Source organism: Mus pahari, chromosome 17, assembly GCF_900095145.1.
Source record: "Mus pahari chromosome 17, PAHARI_EIJ_v1.1, whole genome shotgun sequence".
NCBI lineage: Eukaryota > Metazoa > Chordata > Mammalia > Rodentia > Muridae > Mus > Mus pahari.
Genome location: NC_034606.1, coordinates 18,437,054 through 18,461,009, shown reverse-complemented (window position 1 = coordinate 18,461,009; position 23,956 = coordinate 18,437,054). Strand labels below are relative to the sequence as shown.

General features: G+C 38.0%; 1 protein-coding gene across 2 annotated transcripts in view; it reads right to left on the bottom strand.

Annotated features, from left to right (window-relative positions):
- Slc30a8 (solute carrier family 30 member 8) overlaps positions 1-14,402 on the bottom strand; it is a 41,324-nt gene extending 26,922 nt beyond the window's left edge. Inside the window, exons 1-3 of one of the 2 annotated variants that reach the window (XM_021217232.1) lie at positions 14,003-14,073; positions 13,099-13,101; positions 3,308-3,504 (exon numbers count right to left, since the gene is read on the bottom strand). In XM_021217232.1, the coding sequence (XP_021072891.1) occupies positions 3,308-3,504; positions 13,099-13,101; positions 14,003-14,073 (271 nt within the window). Of the gene's footprint in view, positions 1-3,307; positions 3,505-13,098; positions 13,102-14,002 lie in introns of both variants that reach the window. The other variant, XM_021217233.1, reaches the window with a different exon arrangement.
- Between the last annotated feature and the right edge of the window lie 9,554 nt (positions 14,403-23,956).

The window sequence follows — 23,956 nt, the reverse complement described above, 5'->3', positions numbered from 1 at the left end:
GGTCTAGCGTAGAAACAGCTTCTGGACCAGCCTCTTCCAGCTACTCACGCTTTTGTTGGTTGGCCCTTGTCAAATGCATTTCAAGCAAAGTGGAAATGCTGAAGACTTTCGAAAATGGATGTGGCCTTGATAGGAGCCATGATTAGAATAATAATCAGCTTGATGCTGACATGGCTCCAAATTCATCAAGTTTCAGTCTGTATCCTCCTTTATATTCCTTTACTAATGAGATCACATGTGACTTTAAGTGTCAGTGTAGAACCCATGTACTTGGATACATAGGAATAAGAGGGAAAGGAGGACTCTACATGGATAGCTGCCCATGCCTATCTCACATGAGGTATTTTGAAACAAAGTGGCAAATTGCAAATAAGGAATATTAGGAGTAATGAATGAAATTAAAAGCTACAGAAGACATAGCCTCATGCTACACAGGATGGATAAGGGGAAAGCCTTTCTTGGGAGCAAACCAATGAACAAACTATTGCCACTTCCATTTGGTATGTTCTGAAGGCCTTAGTCAGAGCAAACAAACAAGACAAAGAAATAGAAAACATTATAACTGTAAAGAAGGAGTGACATTTTCTATTTGTATCAAACTTCATCTGTAGGCATATATGTACATGCATACATGTTCATACATGTATGTAATATGTCATCTGTGCGTGCTTGTGTGTGCACTTTTGTGAGATACTGGTACATTTTCAAGAGGATGTTCTAGATTGGAAGTGCCTATTGCCCTCAGCAAATTATTTTGCAACTCCATCATCCAAGTTCAGTCTCTTTCCTTAAAAGAGAGAGCACTTGTTAAAGAAATTCTGTGGTACTTATGCTCTTTATAAATCCAGAGTAAAGTGCTGTATCGATACTGTTTGTTTTGGATTTAATAGGTCTATGGTTTGATCTGATTTTCAAATGCTATAAAAATCATCTGAGAAGAATCTACAGCTAGAACAAACACATCTTATTATGGTAGCTAAAAACTACAGTGGGAAAAGGAGCTAGGGAGAGCCTATTTTCTTCTATTTGCCTGTTTCTACTCATATCACCTTCCCTCTAGGTAACAAATGGGAAATGAGGCCCCTAAGACATTGGTAACAGCATGGGAGGTAGTGGGTAACAGACCCATTATAAAAAGTAATAATGACTCCACATATATGCAACTTAGAGTTTTCTTTTACACATTTAGAGAAAAAAATGAGGTAACATAGCATTCCAAAATCTTCAAGCTGAGCAATTCAAAGAGGCCATCATGCCCCAGCATCTGACAATAATTTTGATAATTTCCTTAACTGAATGGTTTTAGAGAAATATATAAAAGAGGAAATTAGTAGTGGAGAAGTAGAAAATATGAGTTTACCAGTGAATGAGACAAAAGCTAAAATACTTACCAAAAAATACTTAAGTTCTCTGAAAGAGATAACCATATGGTTATAAACCATATGGTTTATTTATTAAAATGAAAATTTTAAAACTCAGCTTTCTATATTAGCATGTGTGATTGTGATTCAAAACTCTTAGAAAAACTCTAAAATAGAAAACTACTGCTAAATTTTCAGCTATTAATAAATACTTATAATTTTCTATTAACTTACATGCCAATAAAATCATAATTAGATTGAATGATAACAGAGTCTTATGTTTTATTAAAAACACAGGAATTAATAACCATTATACTTTTCTTCTAAAGAGAGGATACAACAGATACTATGATATTTAAATCTACATTAATTATGTTACTGCCATAGAATAGAAATGCAAATCAATGAATATACTTAGAAACACACTTTGATACTTACAAAAGGTTAATGAAAAACAAAAATATATTGAATATCAATGGAAAAATAATTATGTCGTGATATTGGAAACTTTTTATATGTTTAGAAAGGGAACTTTAGTTCATGTAGAATCCAAAATGTCTAATTTTACATTGGTGTTAAAATTATGTAAAAAAAAAAAAAAAACAAAAAAAAACAAAGAAAATGCATTTAAAGTGCATCTCTCAGTGGGTGGAGATTACCAAGTTAAAAAATAATCAGCTGCTGGGCGGTGGTGGCGCATGCCTTTAATCCCAGTACTTGGGATGCAGAAGCAGGCAGATTTCTGAGCTCAAGGCCAGTCTGGTCTACAGAATGAGTTCCAGGACAGCTAGTGATACACAGAGAAATTCTGTCTCAAAAAANCNAAAAAAAAAAAAAAAAATCAGGATGAATGTTTTTTATAGTTGCCTATATTTAAAACCTAAACTGCTTAAATTTAAGCTCTCAAGTCAAAACACAAATGAAAAGGCAATCAGTAGGCTAAAAAATATTTATGAATGCTATAGCCCAGAATTGATATCCCAACACATAAGGAGCTCCCAGAGATCAATAAAATAATTTGCAAAATTCTCAACTAAGAAGTTAGAAAGAAGGAGGGGGTACATCATAGGCATAAACATGTCCAACTAATAAGTGTGTGAAAGATGTTAACTAAGAATTAAAACAATGAATACTAAAGCATTCATATATATATACATATCATCAAAGACTTTATTCGTGTGTGTGAATATATGTGTGTGCATGTGTGGGGGTGGATGTGCTTGTGTGGGTGTGCATGTGCACATGTTCATGCCTATAGAGTTCAAAAGAGAGTATCAGACCCTCTGCAGCTGTATTTACAAAGAGTTGGATAGAAAATCATTTTTATGAGGAGCTTCTATACTGACAAATCATTTCAAGTGTCTGGACACAGGTTTGACAGAATGATTCAAGAAGTAAGAAAAATATTCTTGTCTTTCAACCAAGTATTTCAATTATTTCCATTTTTAGAATCCCTTTCAAGGGATAATCAGAAGGGTAGGCAGATTTTTATTAAGATTGTCTTCATTGTAATATAGTGCAGAAACAGAAAAAAAAAATCTCCCTAAATTCCTACCAGTAGAGAAATAGTTATATGAATTACAGTGGAGTATATTCTTTGGGCACAAAAATATTTTCAAACAGTATTTGATAGTATAGACAAGAGCATTCAGCATGATCCAAGTTATGCAAAAGAAAAGAAAAATAACCCCTGAGTATGCACAGAAGATACACTGTAGGAAATAATCTATTGTGTAATCAGAGGTTTTAATTTAAATGTGATGTAATAATAGATTTTGTTTTCCCTGTACTTTCCAACTTGACTACTATGTGCCTACTGTCATTCATGCATGCAGAAAATACTAAAAACTTCTTTGGAAGAACAACTTCGTTGTCCTTCCCACCCCGATGCAGGGTTTCCTTAGTTTGCCCAGTTATCAAGCGCTGGTTTCCTGGGCAGTACTCACCCACCACCTCTGCCACCATAAAGATGAAGCATATTGCTGAAGCAGCACAGAGTCTCCACTTGGCATGCGCTTGCTTGCTCGACCTGTTCCCTGTGGCCTTGGCGCTGTTGTGGCAGTGATAGATGCCTCCTGCCTCTGGATGCTCTGGCCTGTCTCCAGGACACTGATCTTTATTCACAGGCTTCTGTCGAAGTTCTCTGTTGAGGATGATTTTTGACAGGAGCAAAAAGACGTGAGCATGGTTGCAAACACACACCTCCCTGGCAGCCCTATCCACTCTCAATGTCATAGGACATTTGCAAACTAGCAAAGGAGTTATAATTCAGAGCTTTCTTTACATTTCCTTCTGAACTCACAGCTGCTTCCAAGCATTGCCTTCATTGAGCTAAGGAAAAAAAAAATAGAAATTCTTAAGGACAAATCTTTCTTAATTGCTCCATTATTAAAAGATTCTGAATATTATGCTCAGAACCCACCACCATCACTATCATGGTAGATTGTAAGGTATGACAAACAGACATCAGTAGGTCACAATGCTTGTTCACTTGTGTGTCCTCAAATAGTAACTATCACTTCTGTTCCAACACAAAACTCAATTTGGGCATTTCCATAAGATCATAGTTGGTCGGGCTATTAATAAAAGGTAACCGAACTACATCGTTTCTTGACTGAGATAAGTAAGATTCAGAGACATAATGTGATTTTCTGAGGTCAAAAAGTCAGAAAATGACAATGCAAAACCTAGTGTTTCCCACCACGGCATAGACTAGTTGCTCTCTCAATATGAGTGCACCTAAAAATCAATTGTTGCTGGTCCATATGACACTGACCCTGAATCTTGAACTAATAGGATGTTTTTAAACTCTATAAATTATTTGAAAACACTAGTGAGCTTTTTGGAATTAAGAACTTTACATTTCTAGCTCTGAAAGTTAAAATTTAAATTAGCTTCTATTTGAAGGTTATCTCATTTGGATTATCATCATCTAGAATTAAAAGCCTGAATGTTTTGCCTTAGCTGATAAGTATTAGGATCACTCTAATTACAGTCATATTTGAATTCTTCTGAAAAATAATATATGTGCATATCATTATAGGAAACTTAGTATAACAAAAAAAACACAAAGCAGAGAAAAATCACTGGTAATTATACTTCCAAAATACAATTATTGATATTTTATTGGATAGTGTTGCAACATATTAAATATGCATTTTTATACAATGAGAGTCCATCAGTTAGCTTGTTTTGAGTTGTACATATAGAAACAAAAATTTTATTGAAAAGGTAACGCATGAGGATTGTTGGTTATACTACTGCAGACACCTTAAAGAACCTAGGCTTCAAACACTATTTGGACAAAGCTATGCTTTATCCCAAGACTGATTTTCCTCCTACTTTGGAATGGTTGCCAGGGTATATAAGACTACCTTTGTGGGTTTTCATATTCAGGTGGAGGAGTTTATCTGCCGTGGTTTGAAGCTGAAAGCCCCCCTCACACACTTTACCATGAGACAATGTTTGACTCCTTGATCTCCATTTTTCCATAACTGTTTTAATGGTTTAAAATGTGGAATTTGGCTGTAGAAATGAGCTCTAGAATCAGTCCATGAATTTTCTACCTCTTCTTGATTTTGTTCTATTTCTTCGTGCTTCCTGGAAAAGCTAAGATAGAAGAGCCCCGGGCTCCTGCTCCCATCACAATGAACCTACTTTGTCTTGTCATGGTAGACTGTCATCTCCTGAACCATGACCACAGCTAAATCTTTTCTCCTCGAACTTGCTTTTGGTCACAGCAATGAGAATACTAATGTAATAATCGCTCTGAAACTTGACCCAAGAGTCTGGAGGCAAACTATTTTTATCAAATGAGACCATCCACTGTAACCAAGGACTGTTTGTGTAGAGCTCCTTACATTTAGGCCTAAACCCAGCCATGCTGCTTCCTATAGCTTAGAACAGAGCAAAAAGTCTACCCCCATTAACTTTGCGCAGTTTGGGCACTGTTTCTCTACTATAGTTTACAGAAGAAGATGTTCCCTTTTCTGTTAACTTACACAGCTTTAATATTTATATGTTAAGTATCTTTTCAAGAAAACATTCCTAATCCAAGATTTATTGGTTTATATCTATGTTTTCTTTAAGAAGATATTTAACTATATCATCTTGGCATCTTCCTTAATGCTATGATCCATGTTAGTAAAGATCTTTAATATGATATCAGAAATATATACATATTAACTTTTCTTTACACAACTATTTAATTGTCCCAAGAGCATTTGTTGAAAACTCCTTCTTGAAATACAATTGGCCCATTCAGTTGGTATGTATATATATATATGTGCATGCATATGCTGGTAGCCCATGTCGTGAATTTAAGTGTATACTTACTCTTTTCATTTTTTGATTCTTTGATGGTTTCAAACATGCACATAATGAATTTCAGGGGCTTTTTACCCTATAATTATCCTCTCTTTTGCCTCTCTCTCTACTACTGAAAGCCTTCTTGTCACTCTGTCTTAGTAAGGGTTTCCATCGCTGTGAAGAGACACCATGACCAAGGCACAACTCTTACACAGGAAAACATTTCATTGGGGCTGGCTTACATTTCAAAGGTTCAGTCCATTATCATCATGGCAGGAAGCATGCATGGCAGGATGCAGGCAGACATGATGCTGGAGGAGCTAAGTTCTGTATCTTGATTTGAAGGCATCCAGGAAAACACTGGATTCCACAGGCAGCCAGCAGGCTCTGATTCAATATTGGGAGGAGCCTGAGCATAGAGACATCAAAGCCCACTCCCACAGTGACACACCTCCTCTAACAAGGCCACATTTATTCTAAGGCCACAACTCCTCATAGTGCTACTCCTTAGGACAAGCATATTCAAACCACCATACACGACTACTCTTATGTCTTCTTTGTGTGTGTGTGTGTGTGTGTGTGTGTGTGTGTGTGTGTGTGTGTGAATTACCTGGATGAACAGATAAATACACTCTAGTGTAATAGTGATGTGATTATTATGGGGATGACCAAGTGCTTTCTAATTGAGTTTGTGTTAATTTTTAATAGCATAGTATGTGACACCTTGTGAAGTTGGCACCAGGGACTGGGTATTGCAATAGTAGGCTTGGCCTTTTCCCTTTATGGCAGAATGTGGATGGACTTTGGATTAGGAAAGCAGTCGAGTACTTTAAGTGGGGCTTAATAGGCCATGCTAGTAGAATCGTGGAAGACAGTGGTGTTGAGTGATTTGAACTCTGGGGGTCTGGCTTAAAAGGTTTCAGAGTAGAGTATTACTATGTGGCCTAGTCAAAAATCTTATGATAATGTTGGTGAAGAATACTTTTTGTCCTTGTCTGAAAAGTCTGCCTGAAGCTAAATTGAAGAGTTATGGATTAACAGCTTTGGTGGAAGAAATTTCCAGAAAGCATAGTACTGATAGTGTTGTTTTTTTAGTTGCTTATTAGTGGCCAGTCTTATGCATATCTATAATGAAAAGGAGCACGCTGAGCAAGGAAAAATACACAAAGCCCCACCCAGCTAAACTTTCAATTTGTGAAAAGGACTTAAGGAAAGGTTCAGGGTAGACATAGTGGCACACACCTTTAATCCTAGCACTTGGGAGGCAGAGGCAAGTGGATCTCCGAGTTCAAGGTCAGCCTAGTCTACAGAGGAAGCTTAGGCAGTGATGGGAACCATTGAAAACAGAACCATTGAAACATAAGGGAGGGGGGTGCGTGTTCCAGCACCAGCAAGCAGCAGAACTTGCCAACTTCTCCCACCACTTGTTTATGGCTATAGATCAAGGATAAGAGAAAGGGGTTATGACATCTAAGGCAAACCATTGAAGTCAGGTATATGGCAGGGGTGTCACTGTGTGGAGGATTAAAGAGGCCATTGCTTAAAGTCATGCAGGTGGAGTCAGAACTGCCTTGAAGTCTTCAAGGTGTTGAAGATAGCAGTGTCATGGGATGGCTTCTGAGGAAAGCTGCTAACGGAGAGTGGAACCATATTGAGAGAAAGCAGTGTGTTTCAGTCAACAAAGATGAAAGGAGTTGAAGATCTGAAGACCTTGTTGACAGACATAGAGATACAGAATTTGGAGTTTGTCCTGCTGGTTTTCAGTCTTGATTTGGTCCAGTATTTCCCCACTGTGCTCCCATTCCTACCTTCAAGAATGGTAGTGGATTTCCTATGCTATTGTGCATTGGAAGAACGTGATATACTTTTTGATTTTATTCTCACAGGGGACTACAGTTAAGAAGTTTATCATGAGTCTCGAAGAGATTTTGAACTTCAGGCGTTTAAACAATGTTGAGACTGTTATAGGCTATAATAAGGATTTTTGCAGTTATGGCTAGAATCCTATGGGGTTCAGGGAATGGAATATGGTATTTTAAGGGAAAATGGCCCCCATAGGCACTATTTGAAAGGATGAGGACAAGCGGCCTTTTGGGAGTAGGTATCAGCTTATTGGAGAAACTGTGTCACAGAGGGAGGACTTCGCAGTATCTCTTCTCTCTTTCTGCTGCTTGCCAACCCAGACATAGAATTCTCAGCAACCTCTCCAGAATCAGGTCCGCCTGTTTGCCACCATGCTTTTCACCATGACAATAATAGACTAAACCTCTGAACTGTAAGTCAACCCCAATTAAATGCTTTCCTCTATAAGAGTTGCTATGGTTATCGCGCCTCTTGACAGCAATCAAAAATCCTAAGAAGTCCCTTCTGTTACTATGTAAGTTGTGAGGTCTATTTGTTAATTTCTCTTAAAAGGTTTAATTTCTCATAATAAGTATTATGGTGAGCACATTAAGTCCCCATGCCAATTTTAAAATTTAGCAATATTAATTCTTCCACCCCGCAAATGTTGGAAACATTCTTAGTGAATTTTTTAATTCCTATAATGTTCTGTAAATTATAATATAAAATTGAGCATTTTTATTTATTTAATGAATTACTTTTTTGTAATTTCTAATTTATGAGTATGGATGTTTTGCCTGCATGTGTGGTCTGTGTACTGCATGGGATGTTGTGTTGACAAAAGACAAAAGAAGGCATTAGATTCCCCCGGGGACCGAAGTTGTAGGTGTTTGTGACCCTCCATGTGAGTGCTAGGAATCAAACCTGGGTCATCTGAAAGAGCAACCAATGCCCTTGACCAATAAGCTATATCTTCAGCCCCTATTTGATGAATTCATATCCTTTGTGCTTGTATGCCCTTGTAAGTAAACGTGTTTTCTTTATTTTCAGGTCGTATTTTATTTTATTTTTGCTATTCCTATGTAAAAATACAATTACATTTATGTCTATCATTTACTACCACTGTACTGAACTTGACATTTTTATATTTAAAATATGTTATTGTTTGAAAATATAGCTTTCATTTCCCCTTTCTATTCTGATGTCTCTCATCTTGTTTTCTCACATGGAAGCCCTGGCTGGAATGCACAGTATCTTCTAATGTTGATTAGAAGCAATGAGCCTGGACTTAGTTATGTTCTACTTATTCTGAAATACTTTTAGACTTTCTTCGTAATTATGACATTCCACATTATGGATGTGAAGAGACAGCTGAGAGATGGCTGTGGAGGAGGTGAGTGTTTAGTGCTTTTTTGTAGAAAAACTGGGTTTCAGCTCTGAGCACATGGGGCTCACACCCATCTACAAAGTCAGGAAGCTCACAACAACCTGTCACTTCAGAGGGACCCTGTACCCTCCTCTGGCCTCACCAGACACTTGCACTAATTTGGGGATTTTGAGACAAAGTCTCTCTATGTAGCCCTGGGTGTCCCAGAACTCGCTATATAGATTAGGCCAGCCTCAAACTTATAGAAATCCACGTACCTCTACCTCCCAAGTACCACAGCATAAACATGCATCACCTCACCAAGCTGCTTGTCACTTCTTATATTCACTAAGTATAATGAAACTACAAATTAATTTTCACCAAATTTTTGAGATTTGGGGTCATTAAATACATTCATATTTGTTCTTTCCTTCTGGTAATACTATTATGCATGAACTAGTGAACTTATGTGTCACATTTCTCTAATGCTCTGCTCATTTTCTTTAACTTTGTAATTATTATTATTATTTTATAATCATACACATATATTTATGTAATTATATAAATATCTTATTATTTTTAGTTTGATATATTTAATTATTCTAATTATTACTTTATTATTTAATTAATGATAATTATTTCTTTATCTTCAAGACCACTGAAGTTTTGTTCTCTCTGCTGATTTCAATAGCAGAGGTCTGTTATTAGGCCCTTCTGGCAGGCTTTTTTCTTTTTATTTTTAATTTTATTTGTTATGCCTTTCTACCTTAGAATTTACATTTTGATCTTATGGTCTCTATTTCCTTGTTGGTATTCACTATTTGAAGATAGTTATTAAGTCCTTCATTAGTGCTTTAAACATAATTACATTTTGTTCTCTTGATAAATTACAGTAGCTGCTATCAAAACATTTAAACTGTAAGTCGAACATTTAGACACTTTTAAAGCTGTCCTATGACTGGAAATTTTTTTTACTATTTATGTATTTTTTTTCTGTTTCTTTGTGTCTTGTGATTTTTGAGGGAAATGAATATCTTTATGTATTGTCGTGGTACTAGGTAGTGATTCTTTGTGATTTTCTTTTCATTTCTTATTTGGTAACTTGGATTACCCAGTTCAGTGGAGTGCATTCCTCTGGTTTTCCATGCCTGTGAATGCCCCGTGCTCCTTGAGAGGGCTCATCTCTGGGTGTCTTTACCTCTCTGTACCCTCCATGGATGATGGTCATTTTAGTTGCATGTGCTTTGTCTCTTTCCATGGCTACGCTCTCAAGCCTATGCTGGTTATTCTGCCTCTACTAGTAACTCACTCAGAGTGTGAATGTTTTCAGCAGTGCTCTAAGATAAAAATTACTCCACACTTTACATGGTTCAGCCAAATTTATGGCTTCTGTTAGGCTGCTTGAACTGCAAGAAAGTGTCACAGCATGGATGACTTAACAGAAACGTATCTTCTCACAGGTCTAGAGTTTAGAACTTCACGGCCAGTGTGCTAGTGAATTTCTGTAAATTCTTACTGGCTTGCTGATGGCTGCCCTTTGATATCCTCACATGGCTTTTATCACTGTGCACATAAAGAGAGAGAAAAATGCATTCTCTGGCTTATCATATGTAACAGCCATTCCTGTAACCACATTTAAACTTGGTTACATCCTTAGGATTCGTATTATTGTTAACAAGCCCACACTGTGTCTTCAGGTGTCAGCATGTGAATTCCACGGTTGGGGAACACAAAGGAAGCCTCTCTTCAGGATTGCTGTTGATGCCAGTCTGTGGTTAGCCGCAACCCCAGAGGGATTTTTACTTTTGTGTGTGTGTGTGAGAGTGTGTGTGTGTGTGTGTGTGTGTGTGTGTGTGTGTGTGTGGTTTTAATCTTGGGCTGTTGCTGCTAAACCTTTAGCTGCTCTTTCATTCTCTAGTTTATTTCTGTCACGAAGCCATAAGTCTTCCTTTCTCAACAGAAAAACAAGAACTCTGCTGTTTTCCACAGCAGCAGCAGCTCTGCTTGGAAATACCCACTCTCTCCATCTTCTCACTTCTTACTGAGATGCACTGGCTTTTGAGAACATGTTGTTTTTCATTTCTGCATGTGCCCTTAGGACAACTCCAGAGACAATGAAAAAAACATAAACTTTGCCAGTGTGCCTGGCAAACTGAAGGGCCTGTATTCGATCCTTGGAAACTATATTTAAAAACCCAGGTGTGTGGTGTGTGCTTGTAATCCCAGCACTGGATAAGCAGAGACAAATGGACCTCTCAGACTTACTGACCAGCCGGCCTTACCTACTTAACGAGACCCAGACTGGTGAGAACGGTGGGAAGTACTTGAGGATTGTCTTTCACATGCAGGCACAGAGAGAGAGAGAGAGAGAGAGAGAGAGAGAGAGAGACAGAGACAGAGACAGAGACAGAGACAGAGACAGAGACAGACAGAGACAGAGAGACAGAGACAGAGACAGACAGAGACAGACAGAGACAGAGAGACAGAGAAACAGACACAGAGAGAGACAGACACAGAGACACAGATAGAAATAGAGACAGAAACAGACAGAGAGGCAGAGAGGCAGTGATCGAGTAACAGAGAAACAAACAAAGAGATAGATTGTTGAAAAGATTCTAACAGCTCATCTCTACCCTCTAACCCTATTCTTGTTTCCACAGCCCTTCTTTAACAATGGAACAATTCTGGAGTAAGAATTGCAGAAGAAGGAGAGGGTACTCCTTAATGACAATGGCACTAACAAGGTTTCCCTTTGTCCTGTGGTGAAATGTGTACAAAGGTGACACCCAGTAATATCTGTCATGTTAAAATCCAGACCTTGAGGCTTGTTATTACTTGCTAAAATAGGAACAGTGATCCTGCTGTGGGCTTTGGCTATGTGATGGTTATAAGCTTCCAGTCTTGTTTTTGTTTTGTTTTGTTTTGTTTTGTTTTGTTTTTTTAGGTCCTGAATTATCAAGTCAAAACTCTCAGGCTGGTGCGAATGTAGAGAGGGCGAACAAAGAATCTAGCCAAAGATCAGCAAAAGACCCCAGGCATGTAAGTGTGAGTAAGGGTGTTTTGAACCTTCTAGTCTAGACACCAGAAGAAAACAACCTCCTAAGGAAACCAGAACAAAGGCCATAGGCCTCAGATTTTCCTCACAGAATTATGTGCTGTAAGCCACCCACTGTGGGGGTAGTTCATTGTAAAACCGCAGCTACAGGAAACAATCCCTCGGTGGAATTAGGCAACAAGGTTGCCTTCAAGAGTAAGTATATTTACAATGTATCACAATTTCAACAAGAAGCTAGTGATGGGTCAAAGGAAGCAACCCAGGAGAAGAAAATTATGATTAAGAGGTAAAGCTCTGAAATGAAAGAAAATATACAAATAAGGAGACTAGAAGAGGTGGGGGAGGATAAGAGATCAGAAAAATGCAGATGTTTCTCAGGAGCCATTAGTCCAGGTTTTGAGGTCACACGTGTGTGGGTGCAGGAGAAGGGAAGATACTGCACAGACCCGGTAGGAGCACAGATCCGCTCAACTTTAAACTCAGCCGTCTGGCCTTACAAGGTTGGGTCTCTTTGGCATTCATTTTCTTCTGTGGCAAATGGAGAGATCAGGATTTAAAAAAAAAAAAAAAAAAATCTGTTCAGGATTTCACCTTTGTGTTTGAAAAGAAAATACTGAATATTTTCGTGGCTCTCCTATGCATCATGTCTTGAGAATCATACCTCAGTCACCCTACGAGATGAACAAGACCGTTTTGATAAACTGGTGGCTGTTTGTCAGAATTCTAAAAATATATTTTTTACCAGGAATTATTGGTATTTCAATAATGTGGCAGTACTTCTAGGGCTAACAGCATGTTGTCCAGACTTCATATAAGGCTTTGTTTGGGGTATTTATGAGGTCAATAACTGATACCTCAAATTTTCTAAGAAAATAATTCTTTCAATGTGTGATAATAGATGTCCTTCTTGTATACTATGCATTTGTTTAATATATATATACTTTTTAGGGAAATTCCTCTTTACTATATTTGATGTGATCAAATACAACATCATTGTTTTTACATTATGAATTTGGTTCTACAAAATAAATGAAAATATTGCATATGTTATTAATAAGAATAAATTCTCTTAAAACTTCCTCTGCATGAATTCATTTTATGTTTTCATTTACCAACTTCACTCCCACTAGGAGTGATATTCTCACATACAGCAATTCCCTAGCTACACACTCTTCTACTTGGCTACATCCCTACCTCCCATTTCCTTACTTTCTATATAGATTTTCCTTAAATCTATTATGATCCTATTTTGTTTTCTTCAGTCCTTATTCTATTATTTCTGGAAATTTTGCACTTGTCCTCATACCCAGAAAAACATGAGTTTCTCTTAATGTCTTCTTTTAAAATAATCATTAAATGTCTCTAGCATTATTCTGTATCTGTCCTGTAGTCACTTCTTTTTATATGCAATTTATATTAGCCTCCTAAATTTAAATGAACAGATATCTAGGACTAGAAACATTTTCTTTTCCAATATATATGCAGGACATAAGATAGGTGTGTTCAGTCAATAATTATTTAAAAATAAAAAATCAAAGATTTATACTACACATGACACTGTGAAAGCATTAAGAAAAACCTGAAACCATGGAAAACATTAAATTCAGCTACATTTATCGTAGGCACTCTCACTGATATAAAATAATCCATTCACCTTGAGATGGATATAACTCGGGTTTTGAGCCATCATTGGAAAGTGTTACTTTTTTCCTAAATATAATTTTGACAGTTTAGTCTCTAACTTAAAAATGAGAAAATTGAAAAACAAAAAAAGCAATAGTAAACAGTTAGATTGTTCTTGTCTGTTTTCTTTAGTGAAAAACCATAGAAGAAAAATTACTTTCATGAATGTTTCTTTTGTGACTTCTGATGTTTAATGAATCAAAACAACCATGCACTCTTCAGTATGTCTCAGGGTGAGCCATACAAATCAGTCAACCTCTTTTGAGATGCTCAAAATAGTTCTAATTTTCAAAGCAGACCTGTATCATTCTAAAGTACTAATATTTGTTATCTTACTGAGTACTGAAGCCACAGAAAATGCCAATGCAGACGTAAGTATCTTCTTACCTGTCTAGAGTGAAGGCGTACATCTTGGTGGCTTGCTCATTCACAAGGTAAGTTCTCTCAAGAAACTCCATGGTAGCTGGGACAGGAGCTGACACTGTTGTTTCTAGTGTTTGATGCGCTGTCCAGTTTGGGAAGTAAAGAAGCACTGAGATTATTATATTCACACAACTCCCTAAGAAATTAGAAAAATTCTTCCAGTACTTGAGTGTAATGGGGCCTCCTACATCAGTGTTGTGGGTAGGTCTGTGAAAATTAACAGTCTCCTTAGGAAATCACCTAGACTCATTCTATCACCCACAGAAACTGCTTTTCTGGGAGACTCAAAGGTACGATCATAATAAGTGTGTGTGTGTGTGTGTGTGTGTGTGTGTGTGTGTGTGTGTGTGAGTGTGAGTGCGCGTGAGCATTTGTGATCTCTCTGTGCTTTCTAAGGAGTGGAGTTGCTCTGGTAATGCTGATGTAGGACATTTACCATCAGAACACACCTGAGTGAGCTGCAAATAGCCACCCTCTGTCTTCTGTACACTAGCCTCGTTTTCTTTTCCTGTTTCGTTTTGTTTCTGCAAACATTTCTCCTGGGATAGAGTTCAGAGATGACATCTAAGCAGCTGTCAGGATTTTCATGACCCCTCTTCTAGGACCATTAGGGGATTTCATCCCTAAAATGGAGAGCAAAGGTTACCACTCACTGAAATCTATGACCTAAGCATATTCTCGATATGGCATCTTTTAAAGTCCTTGGCAAACTCTTTGCTAGGTAAATAACTACCCTCTGAGTGAACTGCATCCACATTGACTGGACAGCCCTCAGCAGAATGTGGAAGACCTAGCCCAGGTAACACCATCAAGAATATCAATCCCAATTAATCAGGAACGGAGTCTTCTGGATTGCTCACAAACGAATTTCAAGTCACAAAATTCCAAGGGTTGACGCATCACTTCATTACAAACTACCTCCCTTTTCCTCAGATGAGAAGGAACAAGAACCTGGACAGACAATAGTCATTTGAGTACAGACCAAAGATCTATAAAGGTGGAGGAGATTGTGAGGCAAAGCAGGGAAGGGTGAGCGCACCATCACTGACCGTGTACCGCCATCTTCCTTTGCATTTCCTCTGGGGAAAATTCAGAGAGGTTGACCTCCATTATAACCCCTCAGCCTGGTGTCACTGGAGTATGCCATTTTGTCAAGCACAGATCACTCTCCATGCCTGATAGGATCAATGTTACCCTGTATAAGGAGGATGGGGTGTCAATGGTACTGGGATGGGCCAAGAGAAAGAAGCAACCCTTGTCTGAGGTCTTTTATCACATCAGTGGGGAGCCATACATCCAGCACACCACAAGATTTCAAATACTCTCATTTGTAATATATATGCTAAGGGCTCTGCATAGAACAGCATTGTCTGACTATTAACTTCACTGTGTCAGTGAAGAAGTCAATGAAATAGCTCTAGGGAGGCAATCTGTCCTTGTTGGAGAAACCATGGATCTCAGAAGCTAATGTCAGCAGAATAAAAATCAGAGCATTTCCTTCTCACATATCCTAAGATACCTGAGTAAAATATCAAGTTATTCTATAGAGACAAATTAGACAAAAGCAGAAAACAACGACTAATCCATCTGGGTGACACAGGACCATACTCTGTTGCACAGATCATTTGTGAACAGTTGCTAGCACAGAGGAGGGAAATAGAATCTAGAAGGGCAAATGATTGTAAACAAGGAAGCAGCTACAAATGAAGCTGAAATGCAGTAAGGATGAGAAGGGAGAAAGGATGGAGGAGACTAAAAGTACAGAAAGGGGATGCAGGCTGTGGAAAGATGCAGCAACAGAAGAGAGCAGCCTGCAGGCTTGAGACTGCACCACAAGCTTTGTCTAGACATGGACACACAGGCAGAATTGCGAGTCTGGACTACAGGGATCATACTTGCAATGTGGGGTGCCTATGGGTAAGGAGAGAGGCAGTAGATAGTGGAGAATGTTAGCACAGGACAAGGTGAAGCAGAGATGAGAAAACGGAAAAGACAAAACAAAAAAAAAGGATAAGAAAATATGGATTCATTCCATCTAATTATAAATTTACCTAAGTGAAATTACCCTGGTCATAGGCTCTGTACTGAAATTTCATGTGTTGGGATCTTATTAAATATGCAGAGCTATAAAATATGTATGGACATAGATAATACATTTAAAATTAAAAATTTAATATCTATATTTATACCATTTTCATCAAATATTTATGAATTCTAAGTGTTATTCTTGAAGATAATTATCGTACACCAAAGTAGCTCATGTAAAGAGCATAAGAGCAGAGATTATAGCAAATAAAACTCCCATGTTAGAAACAGAAATAGGTTTTGTGACTATAAATTTAGGTGCAGTTAAGTTATGATCAAGAGATGACTTTATATGATGCTGAGAAGATGGCTCAGTGGCCAAGAGCACTTGCTTTACAAGAAAGAGACTGAAGTCAAAGCCAGGCATGGTTATACTCCAGACACCCTAGTTGTCGAGGGCAGAGACAGGCGAATCATGGGAGGTCTCTGTTCAGCTAGCCTACCTTCAATGTGAGATTCAGTGACTATGGTAGAGGGAGATAAAAGAAAACACATTATGTCTTCTGCAAGCATCTGCATGGGTGAGTATATGTGTACATGTCTTCACACATACATGCATATATACCATGTATATACAGAAAGAATATTAAAAGCTTTTAAATCATTTTTAAATGTTCAACACTCCTTTGTAAATTCATTTTCATTGCACTATTATCTTCCTCCAAAAAAAAATTTAGTCAGCAGAATGCTTATGAAAAGTTTTGTAGCCTCTCTTGGCTAATGTGGGTCACTTTGGCATGAACTGTCCATCAAGGGTAAGTAGCTTTAATTAGACACTACAGGAGCCATAAGGTATAAATTAAAAAAGCAACTCAGAACAGAAATGCCCTCTTGTTGACAGTTGGTTTTGGTGGACATTCTGCTGTTCATCTCAGTTTCCTAGGCAACCAGCTTCCCAACCATCTTGAATTACAGGTTGTCCTCTCTTCCCACTTCTCCATTATAAGCTTATAGCAACTGAAGGAGCAAAATGCAATTTATAACAGTTTCCTCTGAGAATAAATATTCTGTCAGCCACAGAATATCACTGACATAACAGCTTCAACTTCCTGGCTCTGGTTGATTCCAGCATCAATTTCTTAATAGGATTTTATAAGCAATAGCTAATCCTTGTACAAGGTTTTTTAATGTTTTAGTTTCTGGAGTAGAGTGGCATGTGTGTTGTAACCCATACACAGAGGTCAGAAAACAACCATGGGAATTAACCTTTTCCCTCTATCATCTGGGTCCCAGGGATCAAATTCAGATAGTCAGTCTTGGTAGCACACAGCTTTATGTGCTAAACCATTACACTGGCCCCAATACCAACATCTTACACATTGTTTTATATTTCATTTACAGAAAATAAACTTTTTCTATGAAGCACTACCAGGACTTTACCAAGACACAAAAGACCAAGTTCTTACAATTCACATTTTCCCAAATAAATTTATATTTCAAAAATATTTGTTGATGCTATTGTTTGTGTGTAACTGTTCCCTAAAATGGGGTACAATAGCAAGCTTGTTTTTAGACCTTACCTTTAGGTTTACATCATTTTTGCTCCTTTGCCACTTAGTGGTCAAGAAGAGAGATAAATTAATTGATTATATGATCTCATAAATTAGAGCAGTTCAATTAAAGTTTTGGTTTCAGCACTTCCTTAGATGGGGCCTTGAACAAATTGGGTATTTTTTCTTTTTCTTTTCTTCTTCTCTTTTTTTTTTGTCTATAAAATGGGAACATTAGTGAACTTTACCATAGAGTTTTCCAGAGTAATAAAGAGAAAAGTGTCTAATACAGGTTACAATCAGCATATGTTCTCAGTATGATCTCTTGCATTGTACGATATACTCTAACATATAACCACAACACTGTGTACTCAGTCACATTCAAGTACAATGTCCCATTCTTAACAAAAGGCTGAGAATTACCAATGAATGAAAGTGTCCATGAGGAAAGTCATGGCCACTGGAAAGAGCCCGGGGACTTAAAATCGTCACAAGTTTACATTTTTCAAAGACTCCGAACTCCACTGTCTCAATTTCGACACCCATGTCTGCCTCAGACTGTCTCTTTCCCAGTAAAATGTCATTCCATATAGATCCTCCACTACAACGTTCTCTTCAGCAGCAGAGGATAAATCCACAGCCACCTACTGTAGTCACCTTCTGAAGCATCCAGGCTGCTGTGTTTCCACATAGACAAGAATGATCTCCTTTCCAAGTTGAATAGCATCTCCTTAGCCAGAAAGCTTTATGGTTGTTTCCACCATATGAGTTTCTCAAAAGTCCTCACTGGAAACATTAAATAAGAACATTGAGATTTTAATTGTCTTATAGCCAGCAGCATTAAACTTTTATTTTAATCTAAAGTAAACATATATAAAACATCAACCATTTCCAAAATTTGATTTATTATTAAGAAATGGACTGAAGAGCATTCAACTTTATTTTCTCTTTGATAGAGCCATATAACTTTATCCTTTAACCATTTTCATTTTTAAAGATCTTGAGCATTCAAAACATGTCAGCGAAAGATTCAATTTGCATTTATTGAGAAAAGAAGACCTGATTAAATATTGATACTGAAGCAATAAAAGAAACTCTTTACTAAGTCTCATATCCAAATAAATAATAGAAAAATAAACGAGAATGTGTTAGGAAATATTGGGTCTAGGTGATTGACACTTTTACATGGAACGTATTTTATTGATTATTCCATATTGAACAATTGCCGAACTAAGCATTCTGCAAATTTCAACGAATAAACCCTTAAAATTACCCTCTAGGTCAGCTACGGTTGTTCTTCTCTTACAAATTTCAAAGCAATTATTTTGAGCCTTTCTAATCCCATGAGTACTTATATCTTTCTCCTTTATTTTATATATGCAAGCAAGGGGGAGTTTCAAAGACCAATGGTGTGGTTTGGGGACATTAGAATACAAAATACAGGCAAATGTACCCTCTGCTATACCTGCATCTTGAGTATAAGTTCACAAAACAGTTACTCAGACCTAAACCTCCAAGTTCCTTAAGTTCAAAACCATAGAAATGCAACTTTTTAAATACATGCCTGGAATGCAGCACTACAAGTCCGTGAATACTGTACATTCTCTTTTTTCTTTTTACCCTTTTAATTAATTAATTAGTTAGTTAGTTAATTAGTTTATATCCAAAACACTGATCCCTGTCCTGTTTCCTCCCTCACTGAGTGGAGTCCCTCCCTCCCTCCCTCCCATGCCCCCTTCCATTCTGAGAAAGTAGGACACCCCCTTTTGAGTATTCCCCAACCCTGGCACATCAAGTTTCTGTGAGATTAGGCATCTTCTCCCACTGAGGCCAGACAGTGCAGCCATGACGAGTGAGCCTCATTCTGTCTTGTTCCAGCCTGTGTATGTTCTTCAACTGGTGGCTCAGATTCTGAAGGCTCCCAGGGGTCCAGGTTTGCTGGCTCTGTTGGTCTTCCTGTGGAGTAACCATCTACTGGTAAGTCTTCCATTAGTATCCCCATTAATGTTTGGCTAAGGGTATCTGCTTCTGTTTCCATTTGCTGCTGGGAAGAGCCTCTCAGAGGATACAAGCATAAGAGTGTATCACTAATAGTGTCAGGGATTCATGTTTGCCCATGGGATGGATTTCGATTTGGGCAGGTTATTAGTTGGCCTTTCCTTCGATCTTTGCACCATCCCTGCATTTTTTTAAGACATGCTTCAAAGAGAATTTTCACAGAGCCACACCTACCCAATCCTACCCCTTCAACTCCCACATCCTTCTCCTATGAATTCTGAAGCCTAAAAGCCATGTGGTCATTAGCTACTGGTTCATACTCTTTGCTGAGCAGATGTGATAGTCTAGTGTCTAACTAGTGGTGTATTAAGCTGCCGAGAACAGTTCTTCTTCAGTTCTGCCTTATCTGAAATTCAAGTCTATCATAATATCATGCATCTATCTTAATGCATATTTCCAAGGCAATAAACATGATTTCATGACTGTCACTTTGCTTTTTGTTTTCTGAGACAGGGTTTCTCTGTAGACAAGGCTGGCCTTGAACTTACACAGATTTGCCTGTCTCTGCTTCCAGGAGTGCTAGGATGAAAGGCATGTGCTGCCACACCCAGCTGTCATTCCAAGTTCCAACCAGAATGAAGGCAATGGTGATGGCCTCCTAAGAAGACTTTCCTCAATAAAGATAATCCCCTTTCTCCTTTACATTATGCAAAATATACTTTAATTATTTACTGTGTTAAATATTCACATTATATATCAACTCATTTATTGTTAAATAAATTTAACTTTTTAAAAATTAATACCAGCAAACTATGTTTAAAAATACAAAAAAAAAAGCTTAATGCATTGGGGGAATAAGTCAGCCTTTAATGAACACCCTGAATATCTTCACAGAATTATTGGTATATCTGTGGGAATGTGTCTTTAAAAAGCAGGTTTGGCAGATTCTGAAGCTACTAACTGGTGACTGTTAGCAATGATACCTAACTAAGGTGCTTGTTTTCCCAAATACCTTGGCGTCTCCACTCTCAGACCAGAAAGGTTAGACACTCTTTCCACTGCTTCAGAACTCCCCATGAGTGAGCAAGGGCAAACTCATTCCCACTTTATGCCTTCTTTACTAACAAATGGCACAAGCTAACGTCCACAAAAGTTGTTTGTCACTGGGGAAAAGGTTAAAAAAATAAAATGAAGGACAAGCCTTAGGGAAATTCTCAGCTCACTGCTCAACCCCAGAGCGGTCACTCCATCTTCATATCTTTCTTATCCTCCCAACTCCTAAGGAAAATACATACAGCTAACGATTAAGCTCTAAATTCAAACTGAGATTGAACAGTTTAGACACATACATACCTTCTCCTGGGAGTTTTTAAGAGAGAATTGCCCTTGAAAAGCAATGCATCCAGTAGTAATATCACATAGCAATCGGGGACCTGTCAGTCTAAAGCCAGCACTTTATCTATAAAGTCTATAATACTCATTCACAAAATAACAGCAAAGAGTTCCAGCCCCAGCAAGTAAATATCACTGGACTAGATACATCCAATGTCAATGTTAGATATTATGAGCTCCTATTTTAACCCCTCAAGCTATTTAATCCAACTCTATCAATCAAAATTGATATCAGACGTCATACATTATCTTACAATTACAGTTCTGCATGGCTTAAGGGAAATCTTGCCGCCTGGGATGACAGACATCGAAACTTAACACAACACCATTCTTCAGAGTGACATGACTTAAAATGAAACATTCACATTGTCACATGCATGCAAATATTTTCCTATCTTTTAGAAAATGTCACAAGAAGGTGAGTCTTTTTAGCTGAGTCTAATTGTGGGAGTGTTGACAGTTCTCAAGACATACTTTCTCTGCTAACACCCTGAAGGCAAAATTAGCCTGCATCTCCGGGTTAAGGAGCTCATTTACTTGGGGGTTAGTTATTCTTCCTCAGTGTGGTGTTTACAAATACTCAGCAACTTATTATTCAGCCTAGGAGAAGAAGAAACAAGAAGGCCACTAAACAGAAAGCGATTTAGCTAAGGCTTTATGTGAAAAGACAAATTAGAAGTGTGAGTTGGCTACTTCTCTCTCTTAAGAACTTCCACAAGAGACTCCAGTCTACTAAGTTCCAGAAATAAATGTGGCACACGTGATAATCAGAGTGTCGACAGGCTGAGCCAATGAAGATGAGTGTAGTGGTGGACTTTAGTGTGATCAATAGAAACCCAAGGACTGTGTCTGCTGGCCTTTTTTTTTTTTTTTTTTTCCTCTTTTTTTAAATTTTATTTTGTTTTATTTATTTATTTATTTATTTATGACTAAAGAGAGAACTTATGCATACTAGGCAAGCNTTTTTTTTTTTTTTTTCCTCTTTTTTTAAATTTTTTTTTTTTTTTTTTTTTTTTTTTAGAATTGAGGACTAAAGAGAGAACTTATGCATACTAGGCAAGCATTCTACCACTTCCCTATATCAAGACTATTCTAAAGGAAAGTGTGGCATATCATGCCCGTGGTACTGTTTACCTTCTTTTCTTTTTTTCATTAATTTATTTACTTATTCGCTTTACAACCTAATTGCAGCCCTTGAATAGCCCCACCCTCAAATCTCCCCTTACCTAGTCCTCTGAGAAGGGAGAGACCCCCTGGGTACCAATCCAAAATGTCACATCAAATCTCTGCAGGACTAGGCACATCCTTTCCCAGTGGGGCAAGACAAGGCAGCCCAGTTAGTGGAACAGGATTCACAGGTAGGAAACAGTCTGGGACAGCTCCCACTCCAGTAGTTGGCGTACCTACACTTCTACTACATTTGTGTGGGGTTGGGGTTGGCTAGGTCCAACTCATGTATGCTCTTTAGTTAGTGGCTCAATATCTGGGATCCCCCAAGGATCCAGGTTAGTTAACTCTGTTAGTCTTCCTGTGGAATCCCTATCCCCTCCAGGCTCCTCAGTCCTTCTCCCAACTCTTCCACAAGACTCCCAAAGGTCTATCCAATGTCTGACTGTGGGTCACTGCATCTGTTTTAAGTAGCTGCTGGGTAGAGCCTCTCAGAGGACAGCTATGCTAGTCTGCAAGCATAATGGAGTATCCATAGTGTCAGGGATTGGTTCTTGCCCATGAGATGGGTTTCAAGTTGGGCCAGTCATTGATTGGCCATTCCCTCAGTCTATGCTCCATCTTTGTCCCTATACTCCCTGACTACCTTCTTTCCAAAAGAGGCATTTAAGAGAGTAAGGCTCTGTTGCTTTGAAGTAAAACTGGGAAGCAACTCTTAATAGCATGTCCTCATGTACAACACTCCCCTTCTAACAATGCAGAGGGATGCTGCCTCTACCTCCGGCCAGATCTCACCTCCTTCTGTAAGAGGAATCCGTGAGGTCATCCATCTCCAGTTTCTTTCATACTCCACTCAGTGAAGATGACCATTTGCTGATACAAAAGCAGTCCAAATGCAATAAAGAAAAGCCCCAAGAACATAACCAGTGGCATCTACAGATTTTAGAAAAATACTATTCATCTTTGCAGAGCTTCCATGACCATCTCTACTACACTTTTACTGTTTTATGTGTTAAATTACTTCCTACTTATCTAGCTCTTGCTAGGCAGACATGGTTGCTTCCCCACTGTGGTAACCTAACTTTTAGTAAATAGTTTTCTTATGGCAGGGCAGAAATTATTTTTTAGAACTAAATAAATGTATGAATAACATGAAATATTAGAAAGACACCATGAACATGATTCAGTCTAAAGCCTTTTAAAAGCAGTAAGGGAAAAAGGTCAAGTAACATAAAAAGGCAGGCCTATTAGAATTACTCCAGACTTCTCACCAGAGACTATGAAAGCCAGAAGATCCTGGACAGATATTCTACAGATACTAAGAGAACACAAATGCCATCCCAGGCTAGTATACCCAGCAAAACTCTAAATTACTATAGATGGAGAAACCAACGTATTCCATGACAAAACAAAATTCACACAATATCTTTTCATGAATCCAGCCCTTCAAAGGATAATAAAGGGGAAACACCAACACTAAGATAGAAACTACACCCTAGAAAAAGCAAGAAAGTAATTCCTCAACAAAACCAAAAGAGGCCAGCCACAAGAACAGGATCCCAACTTTAACAAAAGAAAATGCCAGGAAGCAAAAATTGCTTTTCTTTAATTTCTCTTAACATCAATGAACTCAATTCCCCAATAAAAAGAGAGACTAATAGACTGACTACACAAACAGGACCCCATGTTTTGCTGCTTACAGGAAACCCACCTCAGGGACAAAGACAGACACTACCTCAGAGTAAAAGGCTGGAAAACAATTTTCCAAGCAAATGGTCCAAAGAAA